Source organism: Parambassis ranga, chromosome 16 (genome assembly GCF_900634625.1).
Source record: "Parambassis ranga chromosome 16, fParRan2.1, whole genome shotgun sequence".
NCBI classification, from domain to species: Eukaryota; Metazoa; Chordata; class Actinopteri; family Ambassidae; genus Parambassis; species Parambassis ranga.
In genome coordinates, this window is record NC_041036.1 from 16886467 (window position 1) to 16900303 (window position 13837).

A 13837-nucleotide genomic window follows, 5' to 3' on the forward strand; every position below is an offset into this window, starting at 1 on the left:
TTCCACTTTGCAGTAATAAAACCCTACGGCCAGGATCCAGAGAAATCTAATACGTTCCATCACCTCCAAGCTGCGGTGCTGCACCCTCTTGTGGGGTTGATGAATACAGCCTTTAACAGCAGAGTGGACAACTGCAGCAGTAACATATCGAATCAATGAGATCGTGTTAACCTCATGTGAAACTCCCACTGATGCAGGCAGGGGTTTACATCTTGCTTAAGGAAGCCTGAAAGGCAGAGTTTATATGAGCTATGTGAGGTGTTACCATTGGTCACACTGCTGCCCCTGCAATGTTTTATGTTGCAAAAGAGAGAAGAAAAGTGATGCAACAGGAAAATAAATTAGCCGAGTCAGTTGCCATAATTTGTTGAAGTAACAGTCATTGTAAGAGGAGCTGTGTTTTTAATAAAAACTGCCGTATTTAATATATTTACTGTAAATTTCGTTTTGTTGCTACCTAAATGATGGTTATACCTGAGTGTTCATGCAGAGCTAGGAGATTTCCAAATCAGCCCACTGGAAAGACAGAAGAGTTTTTGCAGGAGACATTTTAGGACACCTAAATCACACGTTGGTGCGTGGCATGTCTTCACGTAGGGTACGAGAGAAGACAAATTGTGTTTGCAACACACTTCAGCTGCCTAAAGCAGCATGCCAGGTCTCCCACTGACCAGCAGAATATAGTGAACGGGGGCGACAGCAGAGAGTGGCATGTACCCCCTGTAGGGATTTTGTAAAGGGAGACCCTGAAATGGACAGCTGAGCCAACTCGCATGCCTTGGACATCAACTGTCTGAAGGGCCACCTCTACGTTTTCCTGTGGATAGCATGCAAGCGGTTTCACTTAGAAAAGTCTAAACACTATTGAGCTTCAAACAAAGGAAGCTAAAGAACAAAACGTTCCCAAACCTTCATATTTATGCCTGTTTCAGATTAATAAACCTGTACGTGAGCCAGATCATCTGTTGTTAACACACATCTCACACATAATCCCTGAAAGCATCAAATCCATATTTAGTGAAGACAAAAAGATGATGACACCACAGGCTGGACTGCTCGTCTTTAATAAGACTGGAGAGACTCCCACTGACCTTACAATGCACATCAAAATATATTTATAGCATATACACGCACCAGCATTTCAAACATCTAATGAGTCCATGGAATCTCAGTGTGAGTGAGAGAAAACCGAGTCATGCTTTCATGTGTGGAGAAAACTGTTAAATAGCAGAGTGATCCCTCTGCTGCTGTCGCTGACCTGACGTGACTTCTGATTTCTTAATTATCAAGGTTGCATTATTACATCCAGTTCTGCATACAATCAATAATTAGGTATGAACAGACAGTTCGGTTTGTTTGCACACAGTAAGAAGCCATTCCTTTTGAACTAAACATTTGAAATCTTCTGATTCTTCACTTTAACTTTACAAAAGCTGTTTCAGGTAGCTTTATACAAACCAGGGTGTATCATACCTGGGCTTTTATTTAAGGTCTACTCATAGCAGAGTAGTATAAAATGACTTCCTTTCATACATCTGTAATCTCACACAGACCCCCCTCACTCCTTTGTCCAACACACATTTACATTATTCACAAAGAAGTACCCAGTATTTTATATTTCTCTTTGACTTAAATAACTAAAGAACAAAGAAATAAACAGTCCTTTCTCAGCATTACAGGATAATTACTCAAATGCACAAAGGATGTTACTGTTGAGTAACAAGGTGCATGGAGTCGATGCCACAAAGATCTTAACTTTTAACACTGTTGCACCCGCGCTGTGTGTAGCAACACCTTTCATCTGGTTTTGCTTGTGTCCTGATGCTTTGTCATCCTCTTCATTTGCAGCTTAGACGGAGGTCTTTGATTGGCACAGGTCACGGGGGCTCGGCATGCGAGCGTTGGCAGGGCTAGGAAAGGTCAGCACCCTAAAGGCGACAAACGCTCTGACACGGGAATATGTCACAGGACCTCTGTGGAGGAGGGAGAGGGCAAAGGGTTAGAGAGACCATCTGAGATTAATCAACACAAGTGTAGAGGCAAAACAGAGTTGCGCAGCAAGAGTCCTTGTTGAACTGAGTAATGTCGTGGCCTGTAAACCTCTGACCTATTGACAACACCAAATGCAGAAAATGTTGAACATGTTGAAGGGCAAGCATGCGTTAACCCTTACTGACCTGTTTACATGTCGTGAATGAAAAGGCTCATGCATGTTACGGTCAAATGAGGCCAACGTGTAAAAGGCTGAGTTATCTGACTGACAACGCCACATGTGAGACCATGGAGAACTGCACTGTTAACAAGTATGACCATTCAAATACCCTTCAGTCTGCCTCAGAATTAGGGTGACCTGTGGAGTTAAATTACATCAATGCTGCCTCGTCAAAGCTGTCTCACATATCCTGATTTAAAAGACTGAAAATGAGAAGAACGACCATTCACTTTTTATGATAAGGAGAATATTAGAGTGAAGGGTTTTGAAGGCTAGCAAAGGTAGTCATCCTGTTTGGTTTCCATAGTATTTATGACCGCTGGCTTATCTTCAGGGTAACAGGTGAAGGTGAAGATCTAGCAGGAAGGGAGACGAGTAGGGTGTTGCTGACGTTGCTGCAGGGTGCTGGGGGAGTGAGAGGATATATGGTGCGTAATTGCTCCGGAGTCCTGTTTCTAACCCCTGGCAGTAAAGCACTTGTGGATAGGGTCTCCTCATCGCCTTTGCCATTCTAGGAATTCCTCGCCGGGTTCTGGCCCAAGTCAGTGAGGCTGCTGAATAAAAGCTGTCAACAGCATGAAGATACCCTGCTTCTCCTCACTCCACCATACACTATTTCGTTCATATCCCATCTCTTTTTTTAACCGTATAAGAATATAATAATTCATGGACAGCTTTTTAACAAGATGACAAAAAGCTTCTTGCTGTAGCCCCCAGAGAAACACTTTTGCTGTTAATTGCCACACCTCTGTGTGCACACTCTGAATCAAAGGCATTTCCCCTAAAATGATTGCTTGAATTCCAAAGACTCTGGCTTCAGGCTACTGAAGCAGCAACAGGGTCAGGAAAAGATAACTGTGCATGCAGCCAACTGTGCAATCTTTCTGAGCAATTGAGAAGCCTTGCTCTTTATCTTATATGAGAGTATTAGAACACACACAGTCATTACTCTGTTTAAATCATATTCATCTAAAATGCTGCTGCTATGGTTTGCTCTGCTTCTGCCTGATAGACAGGACCATTACTGCTTCTTACTGACTTGACGTTAGCTTTAGTGGAGGTGGGAGTTTGTATTATTACTGCCATGGCAATACAATGCAACATCCATGAATTAGGGGGTATAAATCTGAAGAGAGTGGTGTGTGTTTTTGAGCTCAGGCATAGTGTTCTTCATCTTTAAATACAAAGCTATTCACAGCCACTGCTCCATATTGTTTTTCTGCTTATAGTGAATTTCAGCCTAATCATTTGTTGTTTGTTTTGAAGCGGAGTTAAACTCTGTACCTGCTACATGCTGAGGCGTCATGGGGCCTGCTTTTTTCATAAACGACTCCTCGGTTTCAAAGGACAGGATGGGCTCGGTGGTCATGCTGTTCTCAGACTTGTCCCTGGCTCCATTAGTGGTATTGCCGTGATTTGTGAGGTGGATGATATCATCAAAGTGTGCAGCGTCTCCTTTAGTGGACAGGCCATTCTCGTGTCTGGTAGGCTGGACCCCATTAACCACTTGGACTGAGAGGCTGCTTGACAGGGAGACACACAAAGGGGGATGTGGTAAGAATGACTCAGTCATACCGCCTCTGTCTAATTACAGGAGGCCTTTGTAAATCGACCCCAAGAAGCGTGTTCAAATACAAAAAGTAAACATTTTAAGAAACTAAATATTCTCCCACTGTTACAACTGTTTACTATGGGCCTGAACTGTGTGGCTCCTTGTGTTTTCCGCTGAGGTTTACAGTAATGCAATCCTTCTGCAGACTTGATTGGTAGTCCTCTCTTGGTTTTCTGGCACATACAATTTATACTGTTCATGGTGGTCTCACATCAGTGAAAGCACAGTAAAGAAGTTTTTACCTTTCCTTGACATCAGCCTGTCCATTTTCTGTCTTGTTGTTGACTTCCGTCTTTGGCTGATAGTCAGCAGATGCTAAAGGAAAAAAAATAAAGAGTCATTGCATGTCCCACGCACACCAATGTCACCCCATAAGTTCCACATTCTACTTTACCATGCACCCACAGGGTCACATACAGGATCATAAGTAAGCTGTGTCAGGGGAACATTAACAAGAGGGACAACTGCCATATTTTGGATGCATTAGGATGCATAATCCTGATTGCCCTTACTCAGCTTAACTGTGGTTAAAAGAGCTCTGAGCAGTCTTGCCAGGAGCTCTGACCACATCAGTGGCTTGCAGTTAATTTCTTCCTGCACAGAGGAACTTCGAAACAAACAGGAATTCTCTAAGACTACATTAATCCCCCTCCTCTCATACACCTAGCATGTATTGTGTAGAAGAGAGGCTTCATTAGCATACTTATATTAAGGTGGAAATGATTGTTTAAAACCGAGGTGAATACCACATCACGTGTATTCATCATGCTGCAGGCTATTGTCATGAGCTCTCTCTTCCTCCCCAGCCTCTCAGTCCCAGGGACTGGACAACAAGTAAGCACACATGGATCCTATTGTGCAGACAAGAACAACCCCAACTGCAGCTGTACAGGATATGAGGCAGATATATAATCTAATAACCTTTTTTTCCTACAAAATGCTTCATTGTGAATCAGACTCACATGGTAGACTAGAACAGTTATCTGTGCTTCTTTGTTTTATTTAACACATGGAAGAGGTGAACAAATCAGAAGCACATTTATGTGTCATCAGATAAGTGGAAATGATGAATTAAACTAGTTCATCTGCCATAATAGAAGTCTCTGAGTAAAGGCTGCTGTGTAGCTTAGTCTCTAAATGGATGTTGAAACCTAGCTGAACACAAAGCATGCACATCCCCTGTTTTATATCTCATAACATTATCACACATTAATGGAAAGTGCTTCCGTCTGATCAAAGGCATACAGGGAGTAATGATGTCTACCTTTGCTGCTTTCTGCTGGTTTGTCGTTGACATGTGAGAGTGGAGAGGACTTTGTCTCTTTCTGTGAAGATGAGAAATTGGTTTAGTCAGTCTTTTGTTGTGTGGAAAATTAGGTTTTGGCATACTGTTTTATTACAAAAAAAATGGAGAGCACATGTACCTTGTCACCTCCATCTGTCTTGCGTGTCCTCTTCATGATCTCTTCCAGACGCTGAGAAAGAAAGAAAGAAAGAAATAATTAAAACCCTTAAAAAGGCCACAACGAACCAAATTCCATTGGGACTTTTTATTTTTCATAGAATGGACGTTAACGCATCAAAGGATCAGGGTAGTCGCACCCATAATAACTGGGTATGTTGCCTGGGCCCACACACCTTGTTTGAATCTGGGGTTTCTCATTTCACTGGTCATTACTTCTATTCACTGGTGAAAATGGGGTTCCCTGTCTTTGGTGTCTCTTGTTTTAAAAGGACTATTATGCTTAATGTAAACTGAGCCAATGTCAATATGCGCCACTTGTGTATTCAGCTGGAATAACAGCATACAGTGGATGCACAGTGAACAGCAGTGTGCAAACCACTCTGCAGGCCTAATTTGTATGCACAAAAGTTCGATACAAGATGCGACCTTCAGTTGAGGACACAGTGAGACCATTGCTGCAGCTGCCACTCATAAAAGGGAGGAATATTTAAGATCCAAGATCATTCATGGACAGCTCACAAATTAATGTCTTTGGCATCTAGTTTGGCTGCAAAATGTCTGTTTTGAGATGAAAGATTTTTGTTCATCTAACAAGTTTGATATTCAGCTTCTAAGCAGCGACTCTCTGGGGCAGAGGACATGCTGTTCTTGTGGGATAACCCCTGCATAGAAGCAGTGTTCAGCTGGCTGAGCTAGGATTTGGCACCCCCAGATAAGAACCTCCCATGCATGGAGAGAAGACGAGGAGAGGGGAGAAAAAAAGGCTTAACTGGCACACAGACATGTGAGCTTATGTGGGTGGTATATTTGGGCAGACGGTCAGTGAACGCACACATATCAGCGCACATGTACAACGATCTGCACAGATCCACACAGAAATGACTGGCACAGCTAGCTTGCTATCATTAGTGTTTATATATAGCTTCGCACTCACACACATTTTAAGCCCTATTAAATCATGGCATTCAGACAGCCGATCCGGGATAAGCCAAAAACATCATTCATCTTAGTTTCAGGGACTCAACTTTCAAGTCTGCTTTTGTCATGTCAAAAGGCAGACCACAGAATAAATGTAGCAGAATATAATACTGCCACTGAGGGGAAGGAGCTTTAGTAAACTGGCTGCAGAACTGATCTTGTGTTACTCTGAGTTGCATGCTGTGGGATCATAGCTGGCACCTTTCCTTCTTTTCACATCAGCCAGTGTTTTCAAGCTTTTTTCCCCATCACAGTTATCTAAATTTGATTTTTTTAGATTACCGGTCTAGTCCCATTATTCATAAATGTACTACTGTGTGACTGTAAAATCTGGCTGAAAGAACAGATGTATGCCCTACCCTTTTCCTCTCCAGCCTCTCCTGCTCCTCCTTCTGGAAGTGTTTCTCCCTCTCCAGGCGCTGCTTCTCCGCCTCCTCCCGGGCTCTAGCTTCAGATTCTTCTTTCTGAAACACACAGGCGAGATTCCAACCACAGTTTTAATGCTGGCAGAAGGAGGAAAACAAACTCCAGCCAACACAACATGCTTTTACGTAACAAGGGTGTGGTTGGTCTTTGGAATGATTGTTTACAACCACAAAGGGGATATTTTTCCAGTATGTTTGAGCCAAAAAGATCTATTTTCAACATTTACAGCCTCATGAGCTCCATTCAAAGGGAAATACAATACTTAAGCCTTTGCACAATTCTACTGGATCATGTTTAACCACAAATGCCACTTCTGTGAGAGACCACCAGGGGGTGGCAGAGCATAAAGGCTGATAACAATGTGTAATAGGCTGAGCTGCAGGTTATCATGTTACATCATGTTCAGCATAAACAAATACTGTTATGAAGAGCAGCATTTTCCTCAGCAGCATACACAAACACAGGAAGTGTCAATATTGAAACAAGAGGTAGAGGATATATACAAGGGGATGTGGTCAGAGTAATTTATGAAAAGAAAGACTGAAATTTCATACAGTTTGTGCCTGTTTGTGATGGAGCATATTTATACTGATGGACGTTTTAAACCAAAATATAATAGTTTTACTGTTTTCTGAATGTAGAAGACCAGATGTGTGTATGCTGCAGATGTGTAAGCCTTGTTCCCTCAAAAGCCAGTGTGCTTCACTCTTACCTGACTAAAATGCATAATGCAGTTCTTGTCAGGGCAGGAAATTGAAGTTGCCAGTCAGTGTTTTACCTGTTTCTGCTGGCGCAGGTTCTCCTCCTGCTCAGCTTTGGCTCTCTCCTGAGCCTCCTTCTCTTCCTGCAGCCGCTGTGCTTCATCCCTCTTCCGCTGCTCCTCAGCCATGGCTCGGGCCTCTTCCTCCCTGCGTTGTCTCTCTTCTGCCTCCCTCGCTACTCGCTCCTCTCTCAGGATTCTAAAGAGTTTGAGCATTAAAATTTAACCCACAAAGATTTGGGCCAAATACTGAGAACGTGGTCTTTAGTTTATACATTTCTCTGGTGAGTTGAAATGCAGCCACCCAAACAATCAGGTTTAAGGTTGCCAAAAACAGAACACATCAGTTCCCAATTGTTTCATTGTGGTCAGAATAGGCTAAACAGCCTCTAGGGCTTCTGCTCTTACATCACAGTCAGTGATGAGTGAAGGATCGTTAAAACTTGCATGTGCTGGAGCCTTCCCAATTAGTCTTTTTTCAGCTTCGGCAGAATATTCGATGCAGGCCATCTCTCTGTGATGTTACCAAAATAGTTCCTTATGAAAAGCTTCACCCTTTGACACTGCAATTGTGCATTTAAATAATATTCCCTCCTAAAAACCTTCACTACAGTACTTGACATTTGCAGACAGGAAATAGAATGCTATGTGGGAGTGCAGCTTGGGAATTACTGTCATCCACTGATGTGTTAAAATCCCCTGACAGGTCTTTGACGCTGCAAGCTCAGCACTGTGCTGGTGCTCTCTTGTTGAAGCATTTTAAAACTGGACTGACCTCTCTTTCTCCTCCTGTTCACGGCGTTCCTGCTCCTCCCTTTCTCTCTGCTCTCGGGCCTGCCGCCGTTTCTCTGCCAGGATGCGTGCCGCCTCCTCTGGGTTGTTGGTGCCCGCCATTGGTTTGGCTGCTGGAGAGGGTGCAGGTGAAACCGTGCGGACAGGTGCAGCTAAAAGGACTGGCTCAGGTGAAGGAGACGTGGTACTGGTTGTGATGGGCGTATTTGATGTATGAGCAGTTACAGCGGCTGATGAAACAACAACAGCAGGAACCACAGGGGAGCCTAAAACAAAAGAAGAATCAACATACATTCACTTTAACTATTAGTGTTCCTTCCGAAAAGGTGGGGCCTGTTCATCATTACTAATAGGGCTTTCAAAGGCACGCTTTCATTGATGTTAACAGCCATAGCTCCAGTCTAAGAACTTGAATTACATATTTAATGGCTGATTAGTGCAGTCTCACTGTGTGTGAGAAGATCATGGAACTGTGTGTGGCTCACTGAGTGCACTCCCTTTGTTTTCACGGCTAATTACATCTGATGGTAATCTTTGCATACTGCCTCTTTAAAGAAAGACAGATTCTTCCAGAAGCTCATTCACTTTTTCCATTAGGTCTATTATTCTGGTCAGTCCCAGAAGACACTGAGACAGAGAAGAACTGTTTGGAAATATGAGAAAATTATAAAAATACTCTGTGACTCAGCCTCAGAGGGAAGCTACCAGATGCCATGTATCTTTTATTTTTGTACTCACTCTTTCTCTCCTCTGGCGTGGCTGGTCTTCGTGGCTCTCTCACCCTCTCAAGGGGAGCTGGGGAGGAGGTTCGGTGGTCTATCCTGGCTGGAGTTCTGGCTCTCTTAGGTCGGGCCTTGGGGGTTGACGGGCTTCCACGTGTTAAAGGAGGCTTAGGGGAGGCAGCAGGGCTGGGAGAGGCAGTTCGACCCTTGGGTGTGGCAGGGGATGCCGGCCGTTGTCTTGATAAAGGACTGGGGCTGAATGCAAGAAAAGAAAGCAAAATGAGATTTGGCTTTCAACCAAGATAGAAAATGTCCTGAAGAAACCTCACTTCAGCAAACAGGTTTCACAGCAGCCAAAGCACAAGGGAACTGCAGTATCCCTTATAGTGCATTATCAGTCAGCATTACTACAACACTTGGAGGGGAAACATCCATTATGTTGGATATGTTTTTTTTTCCTATGAGGCTTTCAGCACAGACAGCTCTTCCAGGCTCTGTGTTGCCTTTTTGTAGAGTAAAAAGAACCTTTTTCTTCTATTTCATCCTTTCTGACTAATGTCATTTATTCTGCCTGGGATTTGAGAATTTATCTGTCTGCCTGTGTGTCTGCCTGGGTAACCCAGTCATTGCCCATGGTAAAAGCAGTGGGTCAAGGAAATCTAAGATCAACCTGTTTTATAAACAGTTTTAAAGGCCAATGGGTCTTTCACAGGATTTCACACAAGCCTGGTATTTATTAAATCTGTTAAATGTTCAATTGATTATTTTCTTTAATGGCTGTGTCCAAATTTACTGTGATACAAGATTATAACTTAGAGTCACTTTCCTTGCATATATGTTATTTTGTTATGTGCATACATTGCAAAACAGCTGAATATTTAAAAACTGAATTAAAAAGAAGAGAAACTCTTTTACCTTGGATCAGGCCTGTGTCTCATACTGGGGAGTGACTGTCTCTTCTTCAGCACCTTTTCTTTAGTGATGGCACTTTTTTCCTTCTCGTTCTCTCGTTCTTTGTCTTTCTTTTCTTTCTTGTTTTTATCCATCTGTACAAAAGCAGAAAGTGATTTCTCATCATTGCTAATAGATTTATACAGCACATGAAATCTTGTCTGGGATTATGATTCAATCTGTTGGCAGGAACAGTTCAACAATCTCATAATTAGATTTTTACTCAGGGTCGGCTACTAAATTCACACATAAGCAGAATCAGCTGTTGTAGATTTTACAGCTTCTTAGCTACGCTCTAATTCTGGAGGCTTTTGATAATGTCTGGTCCCTTTCTGAGCTTAGTGTAACTCTGGCAGTGGTGACTATGCTTTTATGCAGAGCTTACGGGTGTGGAGCTACGCCTGTGCTGGCGCTGGGTGATGTCTGGTGTGCTGGAAGTCACCCTCCAGCGGTCAGAGCAGCGGTGGTGAGGCTGGTGGGCACACAGGGTGAGGGGACTGGCTGAGGCTGAACGAGGACAGAGAGGAGAGTCTGAAGAAGAGAGAGACAAGTATTTACAGCTTGTCATTTATCCATCAGCAATTAAATCAGTACATAAAAAAATTAATTAACTTACGACCATCTTTGCCATTGGTTAGGACACTGGCAGCACTGCGGCTCCGGGCGAGAAAAGACAGTGTCGGAGTCATCAGTCGGTCGACTATGCTGCTCTCCAATGGACTCAGTGCAAGGTTACGGGCTGCAGGTAGGTCAAATATTTATCAGTAAGTCAGTTAGGTCCAAAGATAGGTGTCAAGTGGATGTTGACAACTAGAGTTCAAGAACTCAAAGCTCTGAATGAATGCAAGAATCCACAAAATAAATACACAAAGCCGTTAAGACACCTCTGTACAACCCAAAGTGATAAAAGGGAGAGAAGGGCCCAGTAAATAAGTCTGATATAACCTTGGGCTGTATCCACCCGAGAGTGTCTAGACAGCAAGCTGGTTATTTATAACCAGAGAGGAAGACTGGAAACCCATCAGAATTTATTTGCAGAAGAAACATTCCTTACAGCCAGTAAGGTGTCGGAAAAGAAAGATGTTATGCTGAGTGTTTGCAGTGCGCCGTCATGTTGGGCTAGATAGGAGAGAGCCAAGAATGAAAGTTACCTATCTATTTTTTTTCAGCAGCACTGAGGAACACTACCTGCTCCAGGGAGTTTTCAGAATACATTATCTCCTAAAAATGCTGACTCACTCACTAACTCACTGCTTTTTCAAACGCAAAAGTTTCTCTTCTTTTGCAGGAGTACACCGTGACCTGGTTATCTGTAGACCCATAAAAAGCAGCATTCATCCACCAAGACTTAAATATCATTGACCAAGAAGACATTCCAGACAACAGAAAGACATTCTTTACAGTGTGTTGTGATGAAAATGAGCACAAACGGACCGTTTTGACAAACACATCAGGAATGAGATGACCATTACCACAAAATGAATCAACCAAAGGATAGCAAGACACTCCCATATTAAAATATGAGCATGCAGAGCATGTCAAACAAAATCCCATCCCAAATCAGGAGAGTAAAAAAAAACTGGTTTTGGAAGATGGAAATAGGTCAGCCGTCAACCATCAAGCACAGGACAGGGACTGAAGTCAGAAAGGGGAAGAGGTAACTGAAAAATAATAATGATGGACGGGTTTGGAGGTTTGGGCAAAGTGATGGACACATTTACACAGGAGCGGGGCATTCCAGATGTGGCCTTACTTCTGCTGGGGGAGTTCCAGAGCGTGGCGGAGGACTTGGAGAGTCGCTTGTTTATAACAGAGTCCACATGTTTGGGCAGGTTGACCGTTGAAAGAGAGCATCTGCCTAAGAAGCCAAGAGAGCGCCACACAGATGTTCACACAGGTCACATGACTGAGAGGACAATGGGGAGAACGTCTGTGGCGCCGCGTATACTGATGATGCTTTTGCAAACACTTATTGAAACACTGTGAGCAACTCCTATAGAAGTCAACTCATGTGTGCTGCCTACTGTATAGAACAGCACTGACTGATTTACCGTGCAACATCTGTTCACCTCAGCTAGCCTCCAGGCAGCTATCCATGGCACGGAACGTGTTATTACAGTTCTTCATTACTCACTGTAAAGGGCAACTTCGCCTAACTAACAAAAGCACTGTGATAGTGTTTCAGAGAATTTTGATTGTTTTATCCAGGTTCTGATATACAGCCCAGCTTTGGAATACTATATGAAATGTAAACAAAAAAACTAATTTCAGTTATCTGCAAATGATTTGAACCGTACACATAAATGCAGACTAACCCATACACAGTTAATTGAGTACACTGCAGACCACATATTCAAATGATAAGAAGCCTCACAAGCTGGACCAACAGAAGTCCCGTGGAATTACAATAATTAACCTAAGAAAGTGTATTTTAAAGCTTATCATTAGGTGCTTCAAAAATGAGTGTATATCCCTTTAATACACTCTTCAACTTAAAACACTTTCCCTGAATGGCATGAATCACTGCAGCAGAGGAGGTATTAAAGCAGGTCAAGCATGAATGTCTCACAAAGCTCTTTCGAATGAGGCCAAGATGGAAGCTTTTCCTAAATAACATCCTGTGCTATCGACTATTCTGTTGCAGTCTGTTTACATTTGTTCACTGTCATCCTGTGACAGACAGCAGGCTGGTGAGGGACGAAGGGGAGATTGATTTGAGTGTCAATAATTCCCCTGGCAGATGGCAGAGGCGATTACGTGACACAAGATGGGACTCAGGACACTTCATATTTAGACCTAAACTCAAAGGGAAGGATTTATCACAGTGTACGGTTGAGAAGTCATTTCTATGCTATCACTAAGCTTCTGCAGCTGCTCACACTCAGATCTAATGGGCTGTCAGGACATTTGTTCATTCAAATAAAACATTCATAGAAAACAAATTAAATTGCGTTGCCAGTCGATACAACACCGCTTACTGCAACTGTTGCAGTAAAAGCAGCAGAATATATTTTCAAGTTGTGTAATCAATACAGTCTGGTTATGATAATGGGGTGATAATTACCCTAAAAGTAATGCTCAGCATGCACAGAGCTGCAGTGGGAGGAGGAGGTGGTGTGTCATGAAGCAGACTAGGCTGTACTGTAATCTTTTTTATGCCAAACAGTTGTTTGATGTTTCCTTAAACTCAATTTTATGTGCTTTCAGGTACTCACTTTCTTTCCGGCTTGAGTTCTGGCTCAGTGCGCCGGCCCATGACCACCTCTGCTGTCGGATTTCTGCCCACGTCTTCTTGGCTGACCTGTGGATGGCTGCATCATAGCGTTCCTGGAAAAAAATACAGCAGCCATCCATTGAGTCAATGTGCAGGGGTGTGACTTTCAGCTGAAAAAGCCTAGAACCAAACATTCTTCAAATGTCCCCATGTATAACCCTAAATACCTCCATCTGCAAGTGGCAGATGTTCACCCATTCCAGTCATGAAGGGTACTGACATTTCACTGCTAGGTTATAAATATTCAAATAATTTCATCTTTTACTGTAAAAGCATACAAAGCATAGATACAGTAAGACTTGAGTTCGCATCCAACCATACTTTGTTCTTCTCCAGTTTCTGTTTCTGTCTCTCTTCCAAGGCTGCTCGGCGTCGCTCTGCCTTGACCCGCTGCTCCTCCAGCTTCCTGCGGCGCTCCTCCAGCTGCTGCTCCCTCAGCTGCCGGGCCTTCTCCTCCTTCTCCATCCACTGGGTCTTTTTGGCAGCTGAGATTGGGCAAAGGACATGGTCAGAAGATAAAATTCTTCCAAAAAAAGCTCTGGACAAAAAAGACTGTAGAGTTATAGTGTGAAGCTAGAAGAAAATATAACTCAAAGCAGTCTGATTTATTTCATCTACTGCTGTCTTTAAAAAAAAAAGTTGCCC

General features: G+C 43.0%; 1 protein-coding gene across 5 annotated transcripts in view; it reads right to left on the reverse strand.

Moving 5' to 3' along the window:
- Positions 1-1048: 1048 nt before the first annotated feature.
- Positions 1049-13837, reverse strand: part of map7d1a (MAP7 domain containing 1a) — a 30965-nt gene continuing 18176 nt past the window's right edge. For 2 of the 5 annotated variants that reach the window (XM_028426182.1, XM_028426180.1), the window contains 15 exons: positions 13514-13677; positions 13134-13245; positions 11672-11776; positions 10535-10657; positions 10304-10449; positions 9883-10013; positions 8984-9222; positions 8229-8511; positions 7472-7652; positions 6627-6731; positions 5249-5299; positions 5089-5149; positions 4067-4139; positions 3497-3735; positions 1049-1973 (listed from right to left, as the gene is read on the reverse strand). In XM_028426182.1, the coding sequence (XP_028281983.1) occupies positions 1963-1973; positions 3497-3735; positions 4067-4139; positions 5089-5149; positions 5249-5299; positions 6627-6731; positions 7472-7652; positions 8229-8511; positions 8984-9222; positions 9883-10013; positions 10304-10449; positions 10535-10657; positions 11672-11776; positions 13134-13245; positions 13514-13677 (2024 nt within the window). In that variant the 3' untranslated portion in view covers positions 1049-1962. The remainder of the gene's footprint in view (positions 1974-3496; positions 3736-4066; positions 4140-5088; positions 5150-5248; positions 5300-6626; positions 6732-7471; positions 7653-8228; positions 8512-8983; positions 9223-9882; positions 10014-10303; positions 10450-10534; positions 10658-11671; positions 11777-13133; positions 13246-13513; positions 13678-13837) is intronic. The other 3 variants (XM_028426184.1, XM_028426183.1, XM_028426181.1) reach the window with 2 other exon arrangements.